The 23,967-nt window shown below is 46.6% G+C and overlaps 1 protein-coding gene across 7 annotated transcripts; it reads left to right on the top strand.

Moving 5' to 3' along the window:
- Positions 1 to 760: 760 nt before the first annotated feature.
- On the top strand, positions 761 to 23,835 carry SEPTIN6 (septin 6). 7 transcript variants are annotated; one of them, XM_015860715.2, is made up of 11 exons: positions 761 to 836; positions 4,009 to 4,123; positions 9,860 to 10,055; positions 11,225 to 11,411; positions 11,630 to 11,791; positions 14,574 to 14,670; positions 14,950 to 15,118; positions 15,606 to 15,738; positions 16,407 to 16,597; positions 18,431 to 18,474; positions 21,978 to 23,172. In XM_015860715.2, the coding sequence occupies exons 1-10, from the start codon at positions 810 to 812 to the stop codon at positions 18,432 to 18,434; spliced, it is 1,281 nt and encodes a 426-aa protein (XP_015716201.1). In that variant the 5' UTR covers positions 761 to 809; the 3' UTR covers positions 18,435 to 18,474; positions 21,978 to 23,172. The 7 variants fall into 7 exon arrangements, with proteins under 7 accessions (XP_015716201.1, XP_015716199.1, XP_015716197.1 ...); XM_015860713.1 differs by lacking the exon at positions 21,978 to 23,172 and adding an exon at positions 20,843 to 21,921; XM_015860711.1 differs by lacking the exons at positions 18,431 to 18,474; positions 21,978 to 23,172 and adding an exon at positions 23,372 to 23,835.
- The last annotated feature ends 132 nt before the right edge of the window (positions 23,836 to 23,967 follow it).

Genomic DNA, 23,967 nt, shown 5'->3' on the forward strand with positions numbered 1-23,967 from the left:
AGAGGGAAGATTTAGGTTGGATGTTAGGGGGAAGTTCTTCACTAGGAGAGTGGTTAGGTCCTGGAACAGGCTGCCCAGGGAGGTTGTGGATGCCCCGTCCTTGGAGGTGTTCCAGACCAGGTTGGACGGGGCCCTGGGCAACCTGATCTAGTAAAGGTGTATGTTTGGTGGCCCTGCCAGGCAGGGGGGTTGGAACTACATGATCCTTGAGGTCCCTTCCAACCCGGCTCATTCTGTGATTCTGTGGCTGTCACCTCATGTTCCCAGATCCCTTCTCTCCGTGCAGCCGCTCTGCCCCAGGCCTGTGGTGCTGCCTGTGGTTGTAGTGATGGTCTCGTTAAGCTCATCCCTGCCATCATCCTGTCCACATCTCTGTATGGCCCTGCTGCCTCCAGCCAGATCATCACCTGCCAACATGGTGTCATCTGCCGGCTTAGCTCAGTGCCCTCATCCAGGCTGAGCAGGCCCTTATAGCCGCCCTTATTCCCACACACCATTACGGACACCGCCCGCCCTCTCAGCGCTCCCCAAGCGCGGTTCCGCTGTCCTCCTCCCGGCCCCGCCTGCAGCTCGGCCCGCACCACCGCCATCTGCCGGGGGGTGCCCGTCCCCCCGCGCCTCCCGCAGCCTGATGGCGGCGCCGGGACCGGCGGCACCGGGCAGGAATATGGCTGCGGAGCGGCGCGGGGTCTCGGCTCGGGCGGAGCTGGCGGTGTGAGGCGACGAGGCGGTTCCCCCCCGCGAGGCGGCGCGGTGGGCGCGTCCGGAGCCGGGCGGGGCGGGGCGGGCCGTGTGGCGGGCGAGCAGCGATGGCGGCGGCCGAGGTGGCGCGGCAGGTGAGAGCGAGACGGGCCGGGCTGGGCCGCGGGCACCGGGCGGAACGCGGGGAGGGTCCAGGGGGTTCGGGGGAACCGTGAGGGGAGCGGCGGGATCCGTGGCCCCGCGTAGTGCCCGCCCGTATCGCTGCGGTACGGCCCTGCCGAGCGGGAGCGGGGAACGGCGCGGGGTGCCGCAGGGTCCGCGTGTGGAGAAGCGTTCCACTGCGATTGTGTGTGCGGCTCACGGCGGGATGTGTCGGCACTTCGGTTGCGATCCATTGAGACCATTCTATTTTGCTCTGCCTTTGTGTCCGTCCTGCTGGTCGGTTATCAGCTGAGTGACGGAAAGAGAAAGTCTTTGCCTGTGCTTGACCATTCATGCATTGCAACATCTCCATGTTACATGGAGAGTGTCATCGCTGTCTGCTGGATAATTACAAGAGAATGAGTGACTTGAACAAGCGAGAATGAATTGGTACGAGCGTTGCTCTAATTTGCTGTTGAACTGGAGCCAAATGCAGTTTGGGGAAGAGGATGCCACAACGCCGACGTCAGGGGAAGGGATCTGATGCTGTTTAAACGCCATCTGAAAAGCTGCGCTGTGCACAGCGGCTGTGGGGCCTCTTGGCTTCGGGACCTGCTGCTTGTCTCTTGCTGTGAGCAGCCCTGCTGCACTGCAGGGATTCCCGGCCTGGCTCTCAGCAGAGGCAGCAGCCGCCATGCTGAGCGCTGCGGTGGTGATGGGGTTCTATGGGTACCTCTATGCGGGTGCTCAGCCTCAGGCAGGTGTCTGCATCCTGCTCAGCAGCAGGGTGGGACCCCCTTGGTGCAGGAGGGGTGGGGTGCCACTCTCATGGCCGTTCATCCTCAGGGCCCTGTGACAGCTGCAGTCTGAGCCTTGTGCCCCTATGTAAACTGCTAGTTAGTGTGCGGTGCTGTTAGGCTTGGGGTAAATTGTTATAGCACCTCTGCATTTTCTGTGTCGTTCCGGTACTTCTCTGTAGGAGTTGGGGTAGTGGTGTCTATGGCATGGAAGAGCCCTCAGAAAAGGTGTGAAAATCCTCCAGGATGGAGGAATGAAACAACTTCTTCACAAGGCCAAGCTTTACTTTTGCTCTGAGATAGCCCTGCCTGGCAGTGCAGCAAGAGCACACGTTGCTCTTTTTGTTCTTTTAATCTCGTTTGTGGCAAACACACTTTGCTGCTTCCTCAGCAACAACAGCCTATTCTCCTCAGAGGTCGTTCTGCGTGTGTGGGAAAAGCACAGTGCTGGGCATCTTGGGGCAGTGCCAGCGCTCACACTGCCTTTCCACTGCCTGCATTTGCCTTTGGTGCACAGCCATGACAGCTCAAAGCCAGAGGGGGTGCAAGGGCTCTTAGTGTCAGATGGACAACCCAGAGGGCCACGGGCAGCAGTGACATCTCCAGATCTGCTTCTAGTACACAGCTATGTCCTGGCCTTGCGGGCTTTGGGCTGGGGCTGCTACAGCTGCCTGTGCCTCATGGCTCTGTGCTTGACATGGTGCCTCAGCTGCTGCAATTGAAAATCGCATTTTGCAGCACTCATTTCCTGGCCTGAAACAAATGTGAAACGTGGTGTAACTGCGTGATAAAACCACAGGTGACGAGGAGTGCACAGGAAATGAGTCGCAGGGTAAATGCCTCCTCCGAGCGGGAGCAGTTTAACTTGGACTGTTTGTTTTTCATTTCCATCTGGATCGCGCTTATATTTAGGGCTGTGGAGAAGATTTGCTTTTAATGAGAGCCCACACACACTTCCTATGGAGAGCAGTGTTCAGACCATCTTCCAGCATGCAGGTTGAGGGCCGTGTGTTACAGATAGCGGTGCTGGCTCTCCATCCGCAGGAAGGATGCTGTCTGCAGGGCCTGCCCTCCCATTTCTCCTTCACTGGGGCAGTGTACTCCCTTCCCCGGGAGGAAACAGCCCCACATGTGTTCCATTGCTGCGTTGTTGAGGTGAAAGCTGCTCAGGAAGGACTGGAGGCATAGTGCTGGTGCTGGGTGAACGTCTTAGTAGGAAGAATTGACATACAAAATGTGTCTGTAGGGAAACATATTTACACTTTACTGTAGATACAGTTAATGCCTTAAAATCTATTTGGATCTTCACATTTGGCGGAATAAAGCTGCACCTGCAAACCAGAAACAAGGGATGGTGCTTTGACAGCCTGCTGGAGTAATGCAGTCCCTGGAGATGTTTTCCTAGCCTGAAACACCGGTGTAGTTAGCAAAGAAAAACAGCGCACTTGTCCCTACCAACAGGCTTATTTACGTTAAAGCAGGGTTTTGAAGGAATAAACTGAGAATGATACCCCTATGAACAGTTGCCTTATGGCTGCAGTATCTCTCATGAGCTGATGATGTGCCTCAACGGCTGGAGGGGAATTTTCTGTGTTTGGCTCCTGAGTAGGTTATTAAGAACAAAGCTTTTGATCTGGAGACAGAAACACCTTCTTGGGGGTTACAGGAGAGGAATGTTCAGCACACACAGATCTGAGGGGTTGTGGCACTGCCTGGCCGTGCAGACCCCCCCCTGGTGCTGGCAGTCTCCAGGTCTGCTGGTTCTCATGGCCATTCTATGGATGTGAACAGACTCGGCTTGCAGCCTGAGGGGGGAGGGTGCTGCTGCGTTTGGCAGCTCAAAGGCTGCATTCTGTGTTGCTGTGTGCTGCAGCAGCGAGCTGTGCAGAGGCCGTGTTTGGGCTGTTCACATACCAGATGGAGGTACAGATTTCCTCGTTGCTGCTAGCTTGTATCTGTAATCAAAGCTGTAATGTGAATTGTAATAGGCTCGTATGAGGAGGCAGCATTAATGCCTTCCTTCGCCGCGGGGATTATTTTTGCTTTCAGCATAAGGTGAAACTTGAGCCTCTCTATATCTGAGGAAACAAATGTTTTTCCGCCTCACTTTGGCCGTCGTGTGTGAGTATTGAACACTTTGCACAGGTCAATATTTTTCTGTCATGGCTACCATATCGTATAAGTCAGATGGGGTGTTTTATCTGTGCTGTCCGGGTTTGTGTTGGAGAAGGGCAGCATGCACAGGCAAGATTTACAGTGTATGTACAAATCTGTAGTTGGCTGCACTTGGGAGGTCTTCAGGATATGGAGGGAGAAATGTATTTTGCATGAAAACGACACCAATTGTGTATTTTTCCTTGCATTTCAGGGTGAAGGCTGTCGTACCGTCCCCCTTTCTGGACATGTAGGATTTGACAGTTTGCCTGACCAGCTGGTTAATAAGTCAGTTAATCATGGGTTTTGTTTCAACATCCTGTGTGTGGGTGAGTATTTCCATCTGGCCAAGTTGTGTTGCTGAAAAGGGCTTTTCTGCAACTGGGTGTAGCTTACAAGTAACAGAGTTTAACAAAGTAGCTTTGATTTCAACTTCCATCCCCCTGTTCTGTCTGTTTGAAGTACCATGATTTACTGGTGTCCTGGGAAATCACTGCTGGGGTTATGGAGTATGGCTTTCTACCAAGCAGTGAACCATAGGAATAAAATGCCTAGAATCCCACACTTTTATTATGATCTTTATTTGCCTGGTATGATTCCATTTCATATTTCTTAAAGCAAATAGGTGTTCATGCTGGAGAACTTCGTTCAGAGGTCTTGTGTGGTTAAATATTGAGTTATTATCATAATTATTTTAACGAAATAACTTCCTCTTAAAGCACTAAAAGCTGTTGTTTTCTTTCCCCCTCCCTTCAGTACATACTTGAATTAAAATAGCGCCTGGCCACACTGTGGCTGGTGATGCAATTGTCTGTGCTGCCTTGTGTTACATGTCTCAGCTGGGGTCAGCCCCGCACCCACATAGAGGCCGCTTGTCCTGCTCTGTGAGGGATCTGGCACAGGGTCCTGTGTGTCCAGGGCAGGGTTAAATCTGAGATGAAAGGAGTGAAGTGCAGAGAGAGCCCTGCTAAATGGAGCTGTGAGGAAAACTTTCCCTGACAAGGGCATTCCTGTGAGATGATAAACTTTGCTGACAAGTTGAGGTCACTGTCAGGCTGAGTCAGTAGGTGCTTTGTACTGTATGGGAAAGAGATGCGACCTTGTGAAACTCTTGTGTCCCAGAGCCTGAACTTCACAGTATTTCCTTTTGCACACATGGAGCTGCTGCTTGTTTTTCTACAAGTTATAGGTGCAGCAGTGGAGGGCTCCTGTGGTTAGAGGTTCCTCTTGATGTGTGGAAAGCAGTTGAACGCCTCTGCTTTCCTCTTTGCAGAACAGCATTGGAGAGCAGTAATTGCTTGTCCCTCTGAATAACAAGGACCTGCCAAGATCAATACGCATTAGTTATTAATGTCAACATTTTATGAATAGTAGCAACACAGACATGGTTAAGCCTGAAGTAGAGAGTTTATTACATAGAAAAATGTAAAAAACGCCCTTAGAAAAAGATTTGCAAATGTTTAGTTGACCAACTCCTACTTTAACATGGCTTAGCAGAACCTTTTTGAACTTGTGGTAACAAAGTTAAACTCCTAGAAAGAAAAAAAACCTCTCTGTCATTTAGATTGTTGGGTCTTGCTTGTGGAGCAGGAGTTTGGGGTGAAGAACTGAAAGAACAGAAAGCAAATGAGGCTCGAGGCCAAGAAAACAGCAAATAGGTGAACTGATGACACAGGCCACTGAGTGTGACAGGAAGGCACTTGGGTACTCCCCATTTTTCAGCAGTGTGTGGTGTTTGTCAGAGGCAAAATGCAGTGCCAGCTTTACTCTGCGCCATGCTGGAGCCGAGCCACTGATTCCTTCAGCTCCTGCTGGAAGAGCCAAGGAAAGCTGCAAAAATGGCTCTCAGCAGAGCGTCCAGATTAGAGCAATTTTTAGCTGTTCTCCTGCTGAAAGCTGTCTCCTCTGTCAGACGAGAGCCAAAGATAGACTAACAGAGCAAAGCTCTCAGAAGAAGTTAGGGCTTGGGGATGGTTTCTCTTGATATTCCTTAGCACAGCCATTTTCTTCCTGAAGCTTCTGTGCTGAAATGTTCATTGTGTTAGTTCAGTATGAAGGCTGAGTTCAGTATGGACGAGACATTCTGTGCTGGCTGCGTTGCTCAGTGAGATGGTGGAAGGAGAAGGGAACAACAAGCTGTGGTTTTCATTTGTTACACTTTCTCACTTTTGGCCAGATCATAGTTGTATTAGACTAGTATCACATTATAGGCAGGAGTTTCCCCCTTCCTCCCTCCCAGGATTTGCAAGGAATTTATCCTAAGCAATGTACTCGGTGCAATGAGAAACCGCTATTTTGCTGAAGAAATGACCTTCTTATTTCCCAGGGATGTGCTACAATCCTGAGGACTCTCACAAAGAATGATTCCCGTTTTGTTCCTCCTTTCCTTTGCATATTCTGTAGCTCCCAAACTGGACCCAACTGGCTTATTACTTCCCAGCATTCAGTTTGTGCTGGAATTACCACCCCAGCTGGACTACTTCACCATGCAGTAAGTTCAGCCCCGCACTGGGTCTCCAGAGGAGCTTGGAAATGTGGGAGCGCTCATTGGCTGGAGAAAGGAGGGCTGTGCATGGGTTTTCTCATGCAGAATTGCCATCTGCTCTCCAGCAGCAGCTCACTGTGGGGTGATGAGATGGAATCTTGGAGGTTGCCAATCAATTGGTTTTGTGGTCAGTAGTGCAACCAGCTGAATACAGGGTTTCTCCAGCTGAGAGCCACAGGTCCATGCGGCAGCAGTGCGGCTGGGAAGCTGTAGGGCCCTCCATAGCTCTTCAGCATCATTTGTGGACCCACATTCCTCCCCCTGCCCTGGCAGCCTGGTTTTTCCTCACCATTCCGCCTGTCAGATGAGAACTATTTTCTGCTCTCTATGAGATACAGCCTTATCAGGCTGCCCTGCCTCAGGGCTCGTCCTGACAAACCTGCTACATTGGATTAGCTCCCATTTATTCACATGAAAGGGCTGTGCACACATAGACGTTTTCTTTAAGATGGCATTATTTGATGTCTGGAGCCACTGTTGTCAATCTGGGGAAGAGCAAGTGTTGCTCTCTCTTGAAAGGACTTTGCAGGGGTTCAAACGCTTGGTGCTTTTGAGCAGCTGAGTGCTCTGAGGGCTCTTTGCCACTCCTGGAGAGCGGGCTGAGGATGACACAGTGGGGGCTCTGAGGCCTGGAGGTAGAGGGGCAGCAGGCAGCTGTTTGTTGGTTCACCTTACACATGCTGGGGTAAAGTAGATTGAATCACCACACTCAAAGAGGACAAAGAGGTTTGCAGCTAAGGTGTTTAGCTTGTAGGGTGCTTTGGCAGTGGTGGTGCCCCATGTCCAGAGCTTGGCAGCCCTAAAATTTGCCCTGTGCTGAAAGGCACAATGCTGCTAGGTTTAAATGGCTGCCAGAGCTTTCTGGCTCAGAGTTAACAATAAAGGTCACCATTCCTACCTTGTCTGTTCTCAGCACTTCGGCAGCCCGGAGAGCAGACCGCTGCAAGGTTGCATAATGCTTAAGTACAGTTTTGGAGATCAAATCTAAGCCTGACATCAAGCAATAATCTCCCTGCCAAGGATGCCTCTTGCTTGATTTGCATCCACTGCTGCTTTTTCCATGGTAATTCTGGCTCCCCTAATCCCCATTCATCATTTCTGGTTTTTGGAGAAGATTCCCGTGCTGCTGGCTGGAGCGAGTGCAGCCGCCTTGTCCTTTTCATCGGCCCATCTGTTCCATCTGGACTCCCATCCTTCCAAGCAGCACTTGGCAGCGGTTACATCTTCCAGCCAGCAGGGAGCTGCCTCTGTTTTGGGTGGAAACTCCTGGGAGACTCAGAAATGCTCTGTTCTGTCTGTTTGCCCTTCACTAGCACTAGCACTGCTCTAGTCGCATTTCACATAGCAGAGCACTTCATTCAGCCTGATAACATCTCACATCATGCTGTAGGAGCCAGTTCCTTGGTTCCTGTGGCTGAGCTGTTCTGGGGCAACAGGACACGCAGTGCGGAGCCTGTTTTGTGTGCTGCTGGGATGTGTATGCTGACCTGGCTGTGGTGATGGCTGGGCATTCTGCTTTCTATACGTGGAGTTTGTAGGTGTTTGGGTGGAAAACTCTTGTCTCTGGAATCATGTCTTAGCAGTTTAGATCTTCCCCTTTGAAAAGGAAAACTTCATCATGAATTCAGGGTCACCTTTGCTGGCCCTGTGTAGCATGCAGGAGATGAGTATAAAGATGTACTCTGTCTTCAGCATTTGCCTCCATCACGCAGCCAAAGGGCTGGGCATGGGGCTGCTGCCTGCAGGATAGATTGCGGGGCAGGAGCAGCTCCCTTGTCCCCAGGAGCCCTCTAAGGATCTATGCAGCAGGCTCCCTGCTCAGTCCTGACTGCCCAGGCAGAAACCCTTGGCAGGAGCTCTGGAAATGCTGCCGCCTTCTCAAGCTGTTTAGATGTCTTTTTTTTTATTACATTGCTGCTTTCCTGGAATCCCTGAGAAAGGCCTGGTGAGGTCATGCAGGCTTTCTCGTGTTAACTCTTGAAATCCTTAGCTAAAACACAGCAATGCACCATGCTTTATGCACCCACTGGGATTGTAGACATGCACACTGCCAGTGCTGACTCTCCTCCCCCTGGGGCTGCAGACAGGTCAGTACGGAGCAGGCACCAAGTTGTGCACCTCGCATGGTGTGGCACTGGCTGCTGGCTGGCTCCCCAGCCACCTTTGATGCTTGAGATGTCTGTTGACTTTCTTGCTGCCTTTTGGAAAGATAACTGATACACAGTCCTGGCAATCAGACAGAGTGCAGTTCTCAGAGCGGTGGAGTTCTGCCCTACCTTGTGCTTCAGCCTGGAGCTGGAAAAGTCTCCTCTCTGGCCAACAGAGAGGAATTTGCCTGCTTGCAGGAGTGAGGCACAGAGATTTAGACGGAGGGGGAAGGGGAGGAGCTTCCCCTTATTGAATTGGGCATTTCATGTAATTTTGGATCTGTTGCAGAGCTTGAAACCTATGAAAACGAGCAGCTCTTTTCTTCTGTGTGAAGTAGGAAAATACTGATGTTTTGGCCAGGATCTAAGGGCCTGGAGAAGGAGGGAAGGCTACTTCAGTGAGACACAGTCCCCTGATGGGCCTGGAGCAGCCTACGCAATGGGTGGGGTTCAGCTGCCTGCTGAAATTACAGCAAAAGCCAGAAGAGCAGCTCAGAAATCATTGTTTCCCCGAAACACAGTGGTCCTCCCAGTGCAGCAGGACAGGCTGCTGATAGGTGTAGTGCAAAGGCAGGTCCTGCAGACTTGGAGAGCTGGCTCTGCTGTCAGCCTGGCAAGGGAGGCCACCCTGTGGAATGAGCGCACGGAGATTTGTTTTGTTCTCCCTGGGATGTATCTAAAACAAATTTATGACTGGTCTCTCAGATTTGTCTGTTCACACCAGATAAGGAAACAGCTCTGGTGATAGATGGAATCCAACAGTTCAGTGCTGCAGAGCTTTTGGAAGCAGATTTTTGAGTGCAAGTCGCACAGTTAGGTATATGGAAGAGATACAAGAGAAAATGCCTCTCCCCAGGCTAGAAGGCTATCACCCAACTCAGTGTATTGTGGGTACAAGAAACCAACTGCATTGCTTGCTGTAGAGTAGAAACCAACTCTGTACCAAAGTGAGCTATTTTAGTGGCTGCTAATTACAGAAATACTAACCTGGAGCATCTATTTTAGGAAGAGGCAATGGGCCTCATTTCTTCCTTCCTCTGCTTGCCTACTGATGAAAGCAGCATCTTTGTAGTGCATTACGGGTATCTGCAGGATTTTAATGATGCTTTCCCCCTTGTCTTTTCAACTCTTTCTTTTCAAATCTCTCTTCTAATGATATTAATGGCCATTAGACTGTGAAATGTAATTTGCCCAGAATACAGACCTCCCATTGTACATGCTTTTCTGCTTGTTAGAGGATGCCTTTGGAGCATGAGATCTGCTTTCATCTGCTACAGTTTCACCCCTGTTATGTTTGAATTAACAGGGTTTGCTGAAAGGGCAAGCCATGTTAATATTCAACAAAACATCCTGACTCTCTTTTTCTCCAACAGGGGAAACTGGCCTTGGTAAGTCCACTCTCATGGACACACTTTTCAACACCAAATTTGAAGGTGACCCAGCATCTCACTCACAGCCTGGGGTCCAGCTGAAGTCCAGTACCTATGACCTGCAAGAGAGCAACGTCAACCTCAAACTGACTATTGTAAGCACAGTGGGCTTTGGGGATCAAATCAACAAAGAGGACAGGTAAGTGAAGAGGCAGAGAAGCTGTAGCATGACTCAGTTCACTCATGCAGGGTTTCCTTTTGTGTCCTAGTTGGGCCAGACTCTGCTCTCCTCTTTCCTTCTTACAAGTTGCCCATGTCATCCTTTTGGGATGGGACAGGGAGAAAAGGAGAGAGAGACCATAGTGTGTTATCAGTGCTGCAGCTATCAGAGCAGCTTTTGTTACTCTGTCAGAACAATAACCAGCCTGCTGGTAGCCTTCTGCCCAAATTCATCTGGTGGGGATTGCTAAAATGCTGCAGGGCATTTCTGTGCTCTTTGCCATGTGCTGTACTGAATACAGACTTGCAACCAAGTGTGGTCTAGCAACATTGGGCTTAGCAGCCACTTCTGTCAGGGCTCTTCCATCTCTCCTGTGGAAGCATGATGAGTAATCAGTGAAATGTAATCTGGGGGAAGTATCTCTGGCAGTTCATGTCCCTGCAGGGCCAGAGCATGGTGGACAAGGAGTGTATAATTCCATCAGGTCCTCTCTCATGCACATCTTCACAGAGGCGTTGTGATGAAGTTTGCTTTGTTTTGGGTCTATCGGATTTTCACTTCAGTTTTGTTTAAGATGCACTAATGTCCTTTGCATTGCGAGTCTGACAGGCTCTGTATTTGAGACTGACTTGGAAAGGAAGATGCAGAGTTTTTCTGCCTCAGAACACCAGGCAAAGGTAGTAGTGAATGGAGATGCATCTTTCACCTGCAGGAATTGGGACTGTGAGAGCAGCAAGCCATTTGCTCCCTGGGCGCAAGGGAGACTTACACTGCTGCCAATGAGTCTGCATTAACCTTCCTTTTAGAAGCATCTTTCCTTCTCTCATTTTGAAGTATGAGGCCATTTTCTCTGGAGGAAATTAGTCTGTAGTAATCCATAGCCTCTGTAGCCCCTGTTAGTAGTGTTTCTCCTCTCTGCTGAATAGTCAGCATTTTTGTCAAACAGGCTGATAGTGTCTAATTAAGATCACATCTGCTTGCTAAAGATGCAACATTTATATTTCTTATGGGTGAGGAGGAAGGGAGATTTGGAGAATTGGTCCTGGGAAGTGAATAGCTAAGAAGCAGCTCATTTTTAAAAAGCTAGCATAGGAGTAGAGGTGGCTTATCTCTGTGAGACGTCAAGATTTTTCTTCCTTTCATTAAAGCTACAAGCCTATTGTTGAGTTCATTGATGCTCAGTTTGAAGCCTACTTGCAAGAAGAACTGAAGATAAAGAGGGTCTTGCACAATTACCATGACACCCGGATCCACGCTTGCTTGTACTTCATTGCTCCGACAGGCCACTCGCTGAAATCCTTGGACTTGGTAACAATGAAGAAGCTTGACAGCAAGGTAGGCAATTTTAACTGTTACTGTGCAGGTCACCTTGCACATGATGGAAATGCTGCTGCTTTTCCAGGGCATGTTTCCCTACTTGCATTCCCCTTATGCTATGGCCGAGTTGGCAGATGCATCCTTTAGACTTACTGAGTGCTTTTAAGTTTTTTATAAGTTGCACTACAAGACTACCTGGAGCAAACCCTAGGACTTACCTCTCTGTTTCTCTCCAGGTCAACATCATTCCTATCATTGCCAAATCTGATGCCATTTCCAAAAGTGAGCTGACCAAGTTTAAAATCAAGATCATGAGTGAACTGGTCAGCAACGGTGTCCAGATCTACCAGTTCCCCACAGATGATGAAACAGTGGCCGAGATAAATGGAACAATGAATGTAAGTGACTCAGCACTTCCTGCTCTCAGAACATTACTGTTGTAGTGGTGGCGGCCTATATTGCAATGTTTCTTAAATCCACTTTCCCTTTTATTTTCTGTCTTGAGAACAGACAATCCATTTTTGTAGTGTCACCTTAGGCTAGCAGAGCCTTGAGGAAGGCTACTGCCTCTCTGGCAGGCTTTTCTAGTCAGAAAGCAGATGGAGTTTAACCACTTCCTTGTCTTAAGGTGTAAGTGTTGAGGTACATACAGGGAATTGGACAGATGGTGAAGTCTGGCCATGCTGGGCATGGACAGTCCTGTGCTGTGAATTAATCAGATGAGTATTATCTGTCTGCAGCAAGCTCTGCATTTCACACACCAAACAGCTTTGCTGTCCTTGATGGGAGTTTCCTGTGAAGCCTTGCTTCTGCAGGTGTCTCCTCCTGCTGTCCTTGGTCTGGTTTTGCCTTGCAGCTCTGGTGAAAGATGTAAAGATTGGCCAGGAGCAGTGGGTTGGTTAGAGCAACCCCTTCATTTGAGGTACAACTAAATGCTGACATGAGAAACATGTTGTCCAGTCACAAAAGATATAGTTTGTGCCAGGGTGGCCCAGTCATCTCTCTCTTCCAAATGTCTGCTTTTGGCCACTCTCAGAATAAAAAGAGATACTGTATAGGATGCTTCCTTGAAATATTTCTTCAGTGTCTGATTGCATTCAGATCAAGGATTTCTGTCCCACCTGATCCTCTTCCATCACTGAACTTCCAGGATCCTGTGGCAAGATCACGCAGTTGATCCACCTGTTCAGAACAGAGTACACAACTTGAGTTAAATATGTTTTAAAGCATCTGCAATTACTTTCAGGCTGTAGGCATTCTGGGCTGTATCAACTGATGCACAGAGAGATCAGCTGTTTAAATCCTCCATTAAACTAATGCAAATCACAATTGCCGGGTGTTACAACTGGAAAGATTAGCACAGTGGAAGGGCAATACAGGACTATAACAGCAAAGGGACCAGCACAGATAAAATGGTATTTCAAAGGAAAAGTAAAGGTACTCACCTATCTCTGAAGATTAAACGTTCTGGATCAGCTACCTCTTCTTTTTCTTTTTTTAATTACAGGGAAAATTGAGACTTATCTCTTGGTTAATTAATGTTTTGCTTATGACCTGCTTTGATTATCTTTAGCATGGCAAGTAAAATTAGGTTTTAAAATATGTGAACTCATTACTTAGTGTGCATTTTAGGTTATTGTATTGATGCATGAGGAATTCTTTCATAGTATTTTGCATTCAGGGTTGACTTACTAAACGAAGAGAATACGGCCTGATGTGACAGAAATCAATCAACTGAAGATATAAGATCTCTGCCATTGTGATCAGAAGAAGTATTTAGCTGTGAACAAAGGTGTCAAGTGCAGCATTTAGATACCAGTTGATTAAACAAATCTTCAGAACAAGATGCTTGGTTTTGCTTCAAATCAATTTGGTCTTTCTGAGAATCCCACTGTGCATACGTTTACAAGTTCAGAGATGTAGAGAGCACTTGAAAATACTCCCCAAAATTCTTTGGATCTCCTCCCATCCATTTTTTTTTTTTTAAAACATAATACAAAATTAGATCTTTGCTATTCTTTCAGCTCCCAGTTGGCTTTTCCATTTTGATTGAATCAATTTAATTACTGCAGAATGTATTCTCCCTACACCTGGTAGTTAAATGAAGCCATGTGTGACTATGTGAGCTGTTTGTTCCACGTGGTGGGAGCTGGAACTTTTGGAAAAAAAGGAAATCACCAGCACTTTCTCCCTAGGTAAAACAGCAGCCAAACAGTTGATACTGATAGGTGAACCCCTAGCAGAATAGGCCTAGCTCTATGCTGACCTGCATCCTTCCATGTGCTGACATGTCAGCGCAATTCTAAAAGTAACTGTGTGAAGGGCACCTCAAGAGTCTGTGGTGCCCAGGGCCTCCTCACGGCCCAGAATGGCCCCTCCAGACTGACCGCTAAGCCCCACTTGTACTGTTGTGTCCTTCATGAGACAGTTTTGAGGCCAGGTAATAAAAGCTGAAGAGCTGTAAACAGTGTTCCATTCCATTGGCACCCTGAGGCACTTTTAATTGCCCAGAACCAAGCACAGTTTAAAGGCTCTAGCTAACAAATATCTCTGCACAGAACTCAGCAGAAGGGGTGAGTGCATGGAGCTGGCAGCTTTATTTTTAAGTATTGAAACCTTGCATTCAATTTCTCTGCAGCTTGGTGGAAGGTTGCATAGTTCCCAGGAGCAAGTGGAGGTGGGGAGAGATCTCACTCATTGCACAACAGAGAGACTTCAGTCTCCTGATCTGATAGAGCAAGCTATCTTGTGTTCTGGTGTGAGCAGAGGGAGTGGGAGGGAGATAAAATAAAGAAGACTCCAAGAAGGCTCGTTTATTGCTTCTGTGCTTGTGCAGATGTTCTCCTCAGCCCTGGCAAGCCCCTGGGACAGCGCCGCAGGCAGACCCGCACAGCGTGTTGCTCGAGCTGTCACTCTGATGCTAGTTTTGCACTGGCTCATCTCACCTGAGACCCTGTGGCTGGGAAGATCAGCCAGGTAGAGGACATAGAGTGGTAGCACTAACAAGGTTTCTAAAAACCTTCTTCCCCTTGTCTTGGGCTAGTGGCCAGTGACTAGACTCCCTGAGATTAGTGTGTGCGTAATGAGTGTCTTGCGTGGTGGCTGTGCTAATCTCTAATGTGCTATCAAGTCAACCAGAGCTGAGAGGGACTAACAAAGGTTTCATTAAATGTGTTCCAGGCCCACTTGCCATTTGCAGTGATTGGGAGCACGGAGGAGTTGAAAATAGGAAACAAAATGATGAAAGCTCGTCAGTACCCTTGGGGCACAGTGCAGGGTGAGTCAAGACCTGAACATTTCATGGTATGAATGGTGACATTTCCACCAGGAGACAGTGGACTCGCTCTCATAAGAGGAGCAAGGACCTGCTGGACCTTAATTTTTCTTGGAGGTTATCCTTTGTGTCCTTGCAATAATAAATCCTTGTGTCAGGCCAATAGTAGCAGTGTCCTCTGTTCAGAAGGGCTGTTAAATCTGTTGGAGGAGTAGCCTGGTGGGGAATGTGAGAAGAGACTTTTGTTTCTACCCTTCTCTTACCTTTAATGTCTTCTTACAGTGGAAAATGAAACTCACTGTGACTTTGTGAAGCTGCGGGAGATGCTGATCCGTGTGAACATGGAAGACCTTCGTGAACAGACTCACACACGCCACTATGAGCTTTACCGGCGATGTAAACTGGAAGAGATGGGTTTCAAGGACACCGATCCGGACAGCAAGCCCTTCAGGTAGGATCCCTGGAGTAGACAGGAGAGCTTGAAGGAGGAGGCATCGTTGGATGCACTCAGTGTTTGTGTGTATGTGTGTGTCCTCAAGAGAGCATATAAAGAGCCAGTGTGGCAAGAAAACCTGCCAGGTCAGATAAATCTAGACTTCAGCAAAGGTGTTGGCTGAGAGAGAACGTGAAAGCGCAGCGAGCATGTGCAGGACTGACTGTGAAATGGCAGCTGTAAAAATGTCAGTGCCGCAGAGATACAGAGGTGTCCATCTGAACGAGTGCTTGTTGCCAGCTGGTCTCTTTGAATTGCCTAACATTCAACATATAGAGAAAGTATAATGGCTTAGAGACCTCAGAAATGATTGGCTAAAGATGACTTTGAGCATACATGGGTGGGTGGTATGAAAGCAGTATTCATGGTGAAAGCCTGATTTGAGAGACTTGGGGAAAGTAGAGTTTATCCTCAGTTGTATCACAGGGCTTTTCTTTCTCCTTAGTTTACAAGAAACTTATGAGGCCAAAAGAAATGAGTTTCTGGGGGAACTGCAAAAGAAGGAAGAGGCAATGAGGCAAATGTTTGTCCAGAGGGTCAAGGAAAAAGAGGCAGAGCTGAAGGAGGCTGAAAAAGAGGTGAGGACTACAGTACTTGTCTCTTTGTGGTTATGTGTGATATACTTCCAAGTAGGCTGCTGCTGCCAGACACGCTTCCTGCAGTGTGGTTTAGGACTTTATTAAACTAACAAACAAACAAAAAAACAACAACTAAAGTTTAACTAGTTTCATTAAGGTACTTGTTCTGTAGGACAAAGCTAGATTGCAGCAATGGCACCATGAAGGTGCCATATACTTTGATTCTGACTGACAGCTTTGGCATGCCAGAATTCAAGGGAAGAAACAGAACCCCTGATGTAAGCTTGTTATATAAAAATATTACCCGTGCAACTTTCTTAGTGTTGGGGAGGGGCATGAAAACCCACTAATGCATTTTAAAAAGAAACAAGGCCAACAACTCTGTTAAGAAAATGGATTGATTATTTATTTATCAATTTGTTTGCGATTATGCTCTCCCAGTCCTCTTTTGTTAGTCTGAGCACTGGTTCCTCACTAGAATAGTGCTTGTTGTATAGGCTGCTTTGGAAGACTTTCCCGCCCTTTGTCTATGCGTTGTCAGGTCAGGATGTAAGAAACGATGTAAAGTCCAACAGAGATTTGTGGGCTGAGATCTTTTGGGAATCCTCTGTGTTTCTCTTCGGTGAACAGAGTATCTGGTGGTGTTCACTTCTTTCTTTTCTCTCTAGCTCCATGAGAAGTTTGATCGTCTGAAGAAGTTACATCAGGATGAAAAAAAGAAACTGGAGGATAAGAAGAAATCTTTGGATGATGAAGTTAATGCATTTAAACAAAGGAAGACAGCAGCTGAATTGCTCCAATCTCAGGCTCAGCAGGCTGGAGGATCACAAACTCTTAAAAGAGATAAGGAAAGAAAAAAGTAAGTAATTAACCTGATGGTATTTGCTTCTCTTATAATATTTTCTGAGTATTCGTATCTCTTTCCCAACCTAGCCAGTCCTTATCAGGGGTCTGCAGACAGATATAATCCCTAGTAAGGCTGAGTGGTAGCTGGATGCATTTTAGCTCTATGTGTCATCCTCAGGAGCAGTGAGCACAGTACTAGCCTCCCATATTAGCTGCTGACTGCGTGGAAGAGGATGAACTTGGTTCCATTGGCTGAGATCCCTTGCCCTTCCTTTGGTCTGTCAGTGTCTCTGATGAAGAAGAAGGCTAGGGTGTGGTTAGCAGGAGTGTCCCACTACCACAGAGAGGAGTGTGTTCTATGTCAGAGTCTTGATTAGATTTAGAGAAAGCTTTGGAAATTATTCAGGGAACATAATAGTATTGAATTCTTGAATCTGCAAAATAAAAGTCTCTGAAAGTCTCTGGTGGTCTCTACAGCCTTGTACTAATATTGGACCTCCCCAGAAAGAGTGAGAGATAATGCACAGGTTTAGAATGGTTCGCCATGCAAGGGAATGGTGTGAAAGGATCTCCAGCCCCTTGTCAGTGTCTCATGCTCTGGAATATCAGCAGTGCCTTAATGTTCTGTAGTTCCTCAATAGCAACCCAGCCGTGCAGCTGAAACGGTTTTCCTGATCCACCTAGCAATGCAAAGTGGTACATAACATGAAATGGAGGGCTGTCCCACCTTAGCATGTATACAAAAGCAGTGTGCAGATAGATGAGCGTCTGCTTTTTATAGCGTTGTCATATAATCCCCTGTCTGCACATAAGTGAAGCAAATCCATAGTAAATCCTGCCTGTACAAGGCAGTTTTAGTACACGGGGAACTGCTGTTAATATAAAGAATATGGCACATGCCCAGATAGCTTGTCAGGAAAAATAACCCTTAACCGTTAAACTTGGAATCAAGCGAGACAGGAGAGGAAAGACCCAATAACCAGAATCAGATCCTGTTTTAGTCATTTTAGTTTAGAGCTGGAACTGCTACAATGTCAACATTCTTTTGCAGTGAGCAATTAGTGCTCCTGCCCTTTTCTCGCTTGTCCATTCCTTTTTTTAGCGCATATTTTGATTTGCCCTTTTGAATTACCTTCAGGGTTTTTTAATATGTTTTCATACTGAGGAGCTTGCGACTAATTGGGGCCAGACTTTTCTCCCCAGCCTCTGTGAGGAGTACACAGCTGAGTTTCTTTCTTGGTTACAGCTCTCTGATGTCTGCATGCTGGGGACTGTAGACTTCTGAGCTGAGATCTGTCCAGGTCAGAAATGCCAAGAAGAGAGACGTGCTCTGTACTATCAGCACTTAGTAGCTGTGGCCCAAGTCACATACTTGTTTCTAGAAGCAGTTCTGATCTCAGAAGCGCTCCTAACACAACACGTACTCCTATGAAAATGCTTTGGTACCATCCTTGGTGGTTAATTCTGGGGCAGGGTGAACTCTATGCAAGTGGTAGATCAGTACTTGATTCAGGCTTGGGAAGAAATTAGGTCATTTTTCCTCCTCCAGGAAAACAACAGTGTTAAAAATGGCAGTGCTTTCTTTACTCTAACCTCTCCAGTTGTCCTTAATGATTCATTTGGATGTTTAAATCATAAGTCTCTATAACAATCCATGATTTTCACAAGCCAGTAGCTTAACGGTGTCTTGTTTAACAGTGGCTGGCAGTACACTAGTCTTTTTCTTTTACAGATTACTCTTTTAGACCAAAGCTCTGTAGTTTGCACTAATCATGGCTTGGTTTCTCTTTATTATTTTTACATCATCATCGTCATTATTAGTTCTTACACGTTTGCTGTTTTACAGTTAACTGCTGTTTGGCTGCATGGTGCATGAGGCACATTGTCCTGGTAAGCGTCATTAACATACATAGACCTCACAGTGGGATTGGTTACAGTTCCTGAAAAAGCAAACCCTCTGCAAGTCCAGAAGCCTCTAAGTGTTATCATCTCTGCCTTATTCTGCTTTCCCCCTTACTGTAAGGGCTTTTCCACTCTGTCTCTATAAACAGTTATAGAAAAAAGAATGCCATGAAGTGTGTCTTCAAACATTTTGCCAAGTAAAATGCAGAGGGAGTCGATATTTGGACATTAGATGTGGGAAAACAAAGATTAGGTCATATTCCTTATAAGTGTTTCTAGCAGTTTGCTGGTTCTGTCTATTTTTCTACCTCCCTCAGAACTAAATGAGATTCTTTAATCACGTAGGCCGTGTCAATTCTATGGCAACAATTGCTATGGAGATGTGATGACAGAGCCCTGCTAGCCTGAAAATCTCTTTCCTTTCTTCTTCCTTTGCTCCCACCCCTTCAAGTCACGGGGTTAACTTTGTTACAGTGCAGGATACAAAACTAGTTTCTATTTCCTCCATTCCCAACAGATGGTAAAGTCTGCCCAAACTAGAGTTTTCATTTATCCTAAAGCACCAGAGAAAGTGTGTGTGAGTATTGTCGATTGACTATAGTCAGTTTTCCAAAATCATGAGAGATGTGGAGTGTTAGGAGATAACAGAAAGCTCTGAATATCGACTAAGACACTTGGTGACATTTTTAATAGTCCAACGGGCTGCCCCATGGATGGATATTCACTTGTAGCAGACACATGTCTGGGAGCCATGCCAAGTGTGTGTGGTTTGGGTAAGGCTAGTGGAAGGAGCGGGCTGTGCTCAAGCTGTGGCCAGAAAGTCTGGCAGAGCACTTTGCCTCTGAATAAAGCCAGCAGCTGAGTCTCCAATGAGTTTTGCCAGGGCATAGAGAGGGCTCCCACTGAAGCAGAGCATTGTCAGCAGTGTCCCACTGTGAGTCTGTCTGGAGTGTCTATGTCTTCACATTAGTAGGGATATGAAATAGCTACACAGTCATGGGCAGGCTTGTCAAACAGAGAGGGATGTCTGAAAGGGCTTGCAAACCTTGCCATAAATAAGCGTCTGCAGTGGGGAGCGTCAACAACTATTGTAAAATGAAGGCTAATTTAAACAAATATGTCTATGAAATGCACCTTCCTGGCAGGAGGGCATCATTACAGTTATTAGCTAAACTGCTAATGACAGTGAGTTACTTACAGCTGTGCTGAGTGTTTTTAAATGAGCCTTTTTAATTTGCTGTTGATGCTCTGGTGAGAGGAAAGGAAAAGCTTTTCAGGGAAAGTCTTGCTTCTTGATAGAGCAACAGTATCTGTTATCCAATATGAGGACAACAGCACCCCCAGCCTGAGCACAGATTTCCCTGAGATGGGACATGTTGAAATAGCAGCATTTAACTATAAAACATCCCAACAACTCAGCCTCTAGGCCACCTTTCCCTGCACAAAAACCTAGGATTTATGTTTTCTATCAGATGGAATCCTACCTACCTTATGGTCTGCCCTTAAGTAGGGAAAACTGATTACCCAATTCCTTACCTCTTATCTCCACCAAGAGATGTGGAAAAGCAAGTACATGTTACGCTGTCAGTGAGAGGTGTTTGAGTTTAGTTTCAATAGGGCATTCCACTAACAGAAGAGCTTCAGAAGGGCCCTGCACTGCAGTCGTCTTGAGCAGTCTGGTAGAATGAATGCCCCTGCTGCCAGCAGTAACTGTAATACAATGAAAAGACCAATTCTGTGCTTTTCAGGATCTGAATGTGGATAAATAAGCTCAAAGAACAACAGTGTTCATTTTGAGTATGAAGGCACGGCTAAAGTGCAGTTGAGAGCGAACATTACTGATTTCTGTTGGGGTTGGATTGCTTTTGGCAGTCCGTGTCACTGTACACTGTGTGTTAGGCTTTGAAGCAAATAAACATCTTTGTTTCTGCTATACAAACGCAGACAGTGCCTTTTTCAATGGGCATTTGTCCTTGTTAAATTAAATATGTATACATGGTGCTTTTTTCAGAATTCAGAATAATAATCTCAATATTGATCCAGAAAGTATTGCAGGGCCCCAGTGTTTTGCAAGGATCTAAATAAGTCACAATTGAGGAGTTCTGTAGCTTGCAAGACTGTGAAAGGATTGTTTTAGAGAAGAAACATGGTTTGTCCCACTGCTGAGTGTGTGTGTGTGTGTGTGTGTTTCTGCATAAAGCATGTTTTGTAGTCAAATTAAACTTTATTAACACATAGCAACATTTCCTGTTTGTGTGTGTGTGTTAGCAAGCATATTTATGTTCCTTTTTTTGGTTTGTTTTTTTTGGTCATTAATCCATAAAACCATTAATCTGCCTTTTTCTTTCATTTTCAGTTCGGGTTTCCTGTAGAACCTTTCCCTTCGCACCAGAAGCAAATGCCCCCACATTCGGTTAACACGCAGCCATGCCATTGTGCCTGTTTGCTCACCTTTACTCATTGCTCCCTTCCTGTGCTCACCAGTCTGTTCTAAGCAGTCCACACCCCTGGCTGTTCTGGGTTACAGTTGTTTCTGTGAAGAACTCAGCAACAGCCTCTGTGGAACTGGCAAGAGATGCTTGTGGCTGATAACTCCCCCTCTGGTCAGTAGCAGGCTGCCGAGCGCTTGTAGCATCCCCACTCCTCAGTTGTGCAGCTTTTTGTCTCTTCCCTCTGTTTTGTGCGAGGCTGCATGATGACAGCAGCTGCTCGGCGACGTGCTTTTCCTGCCTCCCAGGGGTCGACTGTAAATGCAACCCAGTGCACTGATCTCAAGAGATTGGCTGCCCTGTCAACTTTTTAGTTTGCAGTCGCTAACCTATCATTACCCTGCCGTGCTGTCATGTGCAAATCAAATCATTTTAAAGGACTTCTGGCCAAACTTGACGTCTTCACGGGTGTGAGGGCCTGAATCCAAACCTCAGTCCCCAAGCCTGGGGGGATTTTTCAAACTTGGATCCATGGTTTGCAACTAAGTGTTCTCTGAATGCTGCAGGGGTCACGAAGGATCTCCTGCCTTGTCTCCTTCTCAGTGTGCTGGGCTGGATGCACATCCTGGATCCAATCTCAGGGAAAGCTGGTCACCTTGCTGTACATACCAGTGCCTGTGAAGAAAGATGATGTTTCTTTGCCTTTCTTCTCAGTGATTCCAAAAATTTCACGGTTTCATGCAAAAAGTATCACCTTTAATTTTTTATTTTATTTTTGACATCTGTTTAGAAGAGTACGGATGTTGGCAAGTTGCTTCTTTTCTATTCAGCAAAAGCCTTGTTTTAATGCAAGATTTGCACTGAAAGGGAAGGTGTTTGCTCTTTGGGGCCAGGAGTTCACCCAGTGGCCGAGTGCAGCTGTGGTTTGCCTGCAGGTGTCTTTTCTGTGTATTTCTGGATGAGTTGTTTGTTTGTTTTTTAAATAAAGCCTTCATCAGACAGTGAATTCTGGTTAACATTTACTTCTTTTGTTTTTTTGTTCTCTTTGCCCTTCTTTTACAGTAACCCATGGCTCTGTACTGAGTAATTATCCCTGAATACAATGAGCTGGAATGGACCTTCATTTACTTGTTAAATCACAGGGTCTAATAAAACGTGACAGCATTTCAGCTGTGACCTTTCCATGGCGTTACTCTTGCTCTCTGCTATACTCTCATTGTGAACTTGTCTTACTATGTACTGGTGGTTATTGCTTTATTAAATAATGTAAGATGAGTCCTAACGAGTTTGGGACGCTGCAGCTTTAATTTCTCTCTCTTTTCTTTTTCTCCATACAGTTAATATCTCCTCCTTTCTCTCAGTCCCTCTCCATGCAGAAAGACGTAAAAATAAGTTCTGTAAGAGTTATTTTTGCTGGCAAAATAACAATGCGGTTTAAGTGTATTTATTGGTGACGTTAAGACGACACCACCACCTCGGTTTGATTATCAGATAGTCAGATTAAAAAGCTTTCTTCATACCCGGGGTTGTTTTCATGCCGTCACCTATCTTGTGTTTTTGTTCTTTTTACTTTTGGATAATGCTATTGAAAAGACTGGTTTAATAAGCGTTTCCATTTCAGACCTGCTAGTTGTGACCCCGATCCTCCAGTTGCACTGTGTGCAGGCAGGGTGAATCCACATGTCCACATGAATCCACATGTCCTGAGACATGGGGGCGCGTGCTGGCAAACAGTTCCAACAAAAACCCTTCAGACCCAAAGTTTGTTGAAAGAGAGGCACATGTCAGAGCTAGCCGGGATATACCTATATATATAGGTACAGCCACTGCTGAGCATTTGTCTAGGAAGGTGTTGTTTGGGATGGCATTAAAACCTCACAGACTTCAGCTTGTGTTAGCAGGGCTGGCTGCCCATGCTAACAGGCCGCAGCCCGGCCTTTTCCTTTGGGGCAATCAAGGCAGCTAGAACTCTTGACTGCAGCGTGTTGTCTCAGTTTTGCTATGAATACAGTTTTATTTCTTGTACAATTCTTGTGTTGCTTTGTTTTCTTTTAAAACAAGTTAAAATAATTTGAGTGGTTTGCTTCTTTCTTTATTACTGAGTGCCCCATTCCACAACCAGTCAGTGGTTTCAAGACTATCTGTTAGAAGCAGCATTTAATGCAGGTTCTTTTTTTAACCCATACTGCCAGTCACTGGTTGCTCTTCCTCACCATCTGCCTTATTAGAATGTAATTAAAGGTATTTTAAAAGAAAAGAAGTGTTTGACTTGTGTGATTGCCACGAAGGTGCCACGAGATACATAACATAACCTCACAGAAGGAGGTTCCCCCTCTCCTGTCGGCTGTTTTCATGTTGCACCTCTTTTCTCTGCTGTTTTGAATGCCTTTCTCCTATTTGCTAACCCTCTGTTGTTGTTTTTTTTTCTCTCTTTTCTCCCCTTTCTCTCTCTGTAGCTTTTTTTAATCTGTCTTCGCCAGCTGCTCGGGGGCTGAGGAAGATGCCACTTCTACAAGAGGTCAGGGGGCCTCTGGATGGGGACGGGGGGGACAAATGTCAGTGTTAGTGTGGGGGAAAGAAGCTGTGTACTGACTTGCATGGAATCTAAACCGGGTGTCCTGGATGTGTCACAGCATGGAGGGGGTGCTGGGTGTGGAGAACACAGATGTCATGTTTGGACTAATGATGTAGTTAATACGTTTTCAATATGGTTAGGAGCTGTTTTTTTTCTCTTTTTTTCTTTCCTAATGATGTCTTTAATAATGTAAACGTTGCGGGGTTTGTTTGGATCGGGGGGTATATTTGGTTTTAGGGGGGGTTGGATCGGGGAGCTGTGCAAAGGAACGAGGAACACGGTGCGATGCGATGTCGGCAGCCACAAAGTACTGAACACAAATAAAGGCAGAGCTGTGTGTTTTCACTGCTGTCCGTGCCCTTCCTGCCCCATGGGCTCCAATACAGCGGGGCTGTGCTCAGTGCCGCCATCACACGGCGCTCTGTGTCGCGGCCTATTTCCGCCGAGCCGCCCGTGCGGCCATTGCGCGCTTCCTGC

The sequence above is a fragment of the Coturnix japonica genome, chromosome 4 (genome assembly GCF_001577835.2).
Source record: "Coturnix japonica isolate 7356 chromosome 4, Coturnix japonica 2.1, whole genome shotgun sequence".
Taxonomy (NCBI): Eukaryota; Metazoa; Chordata; class Aves; order Galliformes; family Phasianidae; genus Coturnix; species Coturnix japonica.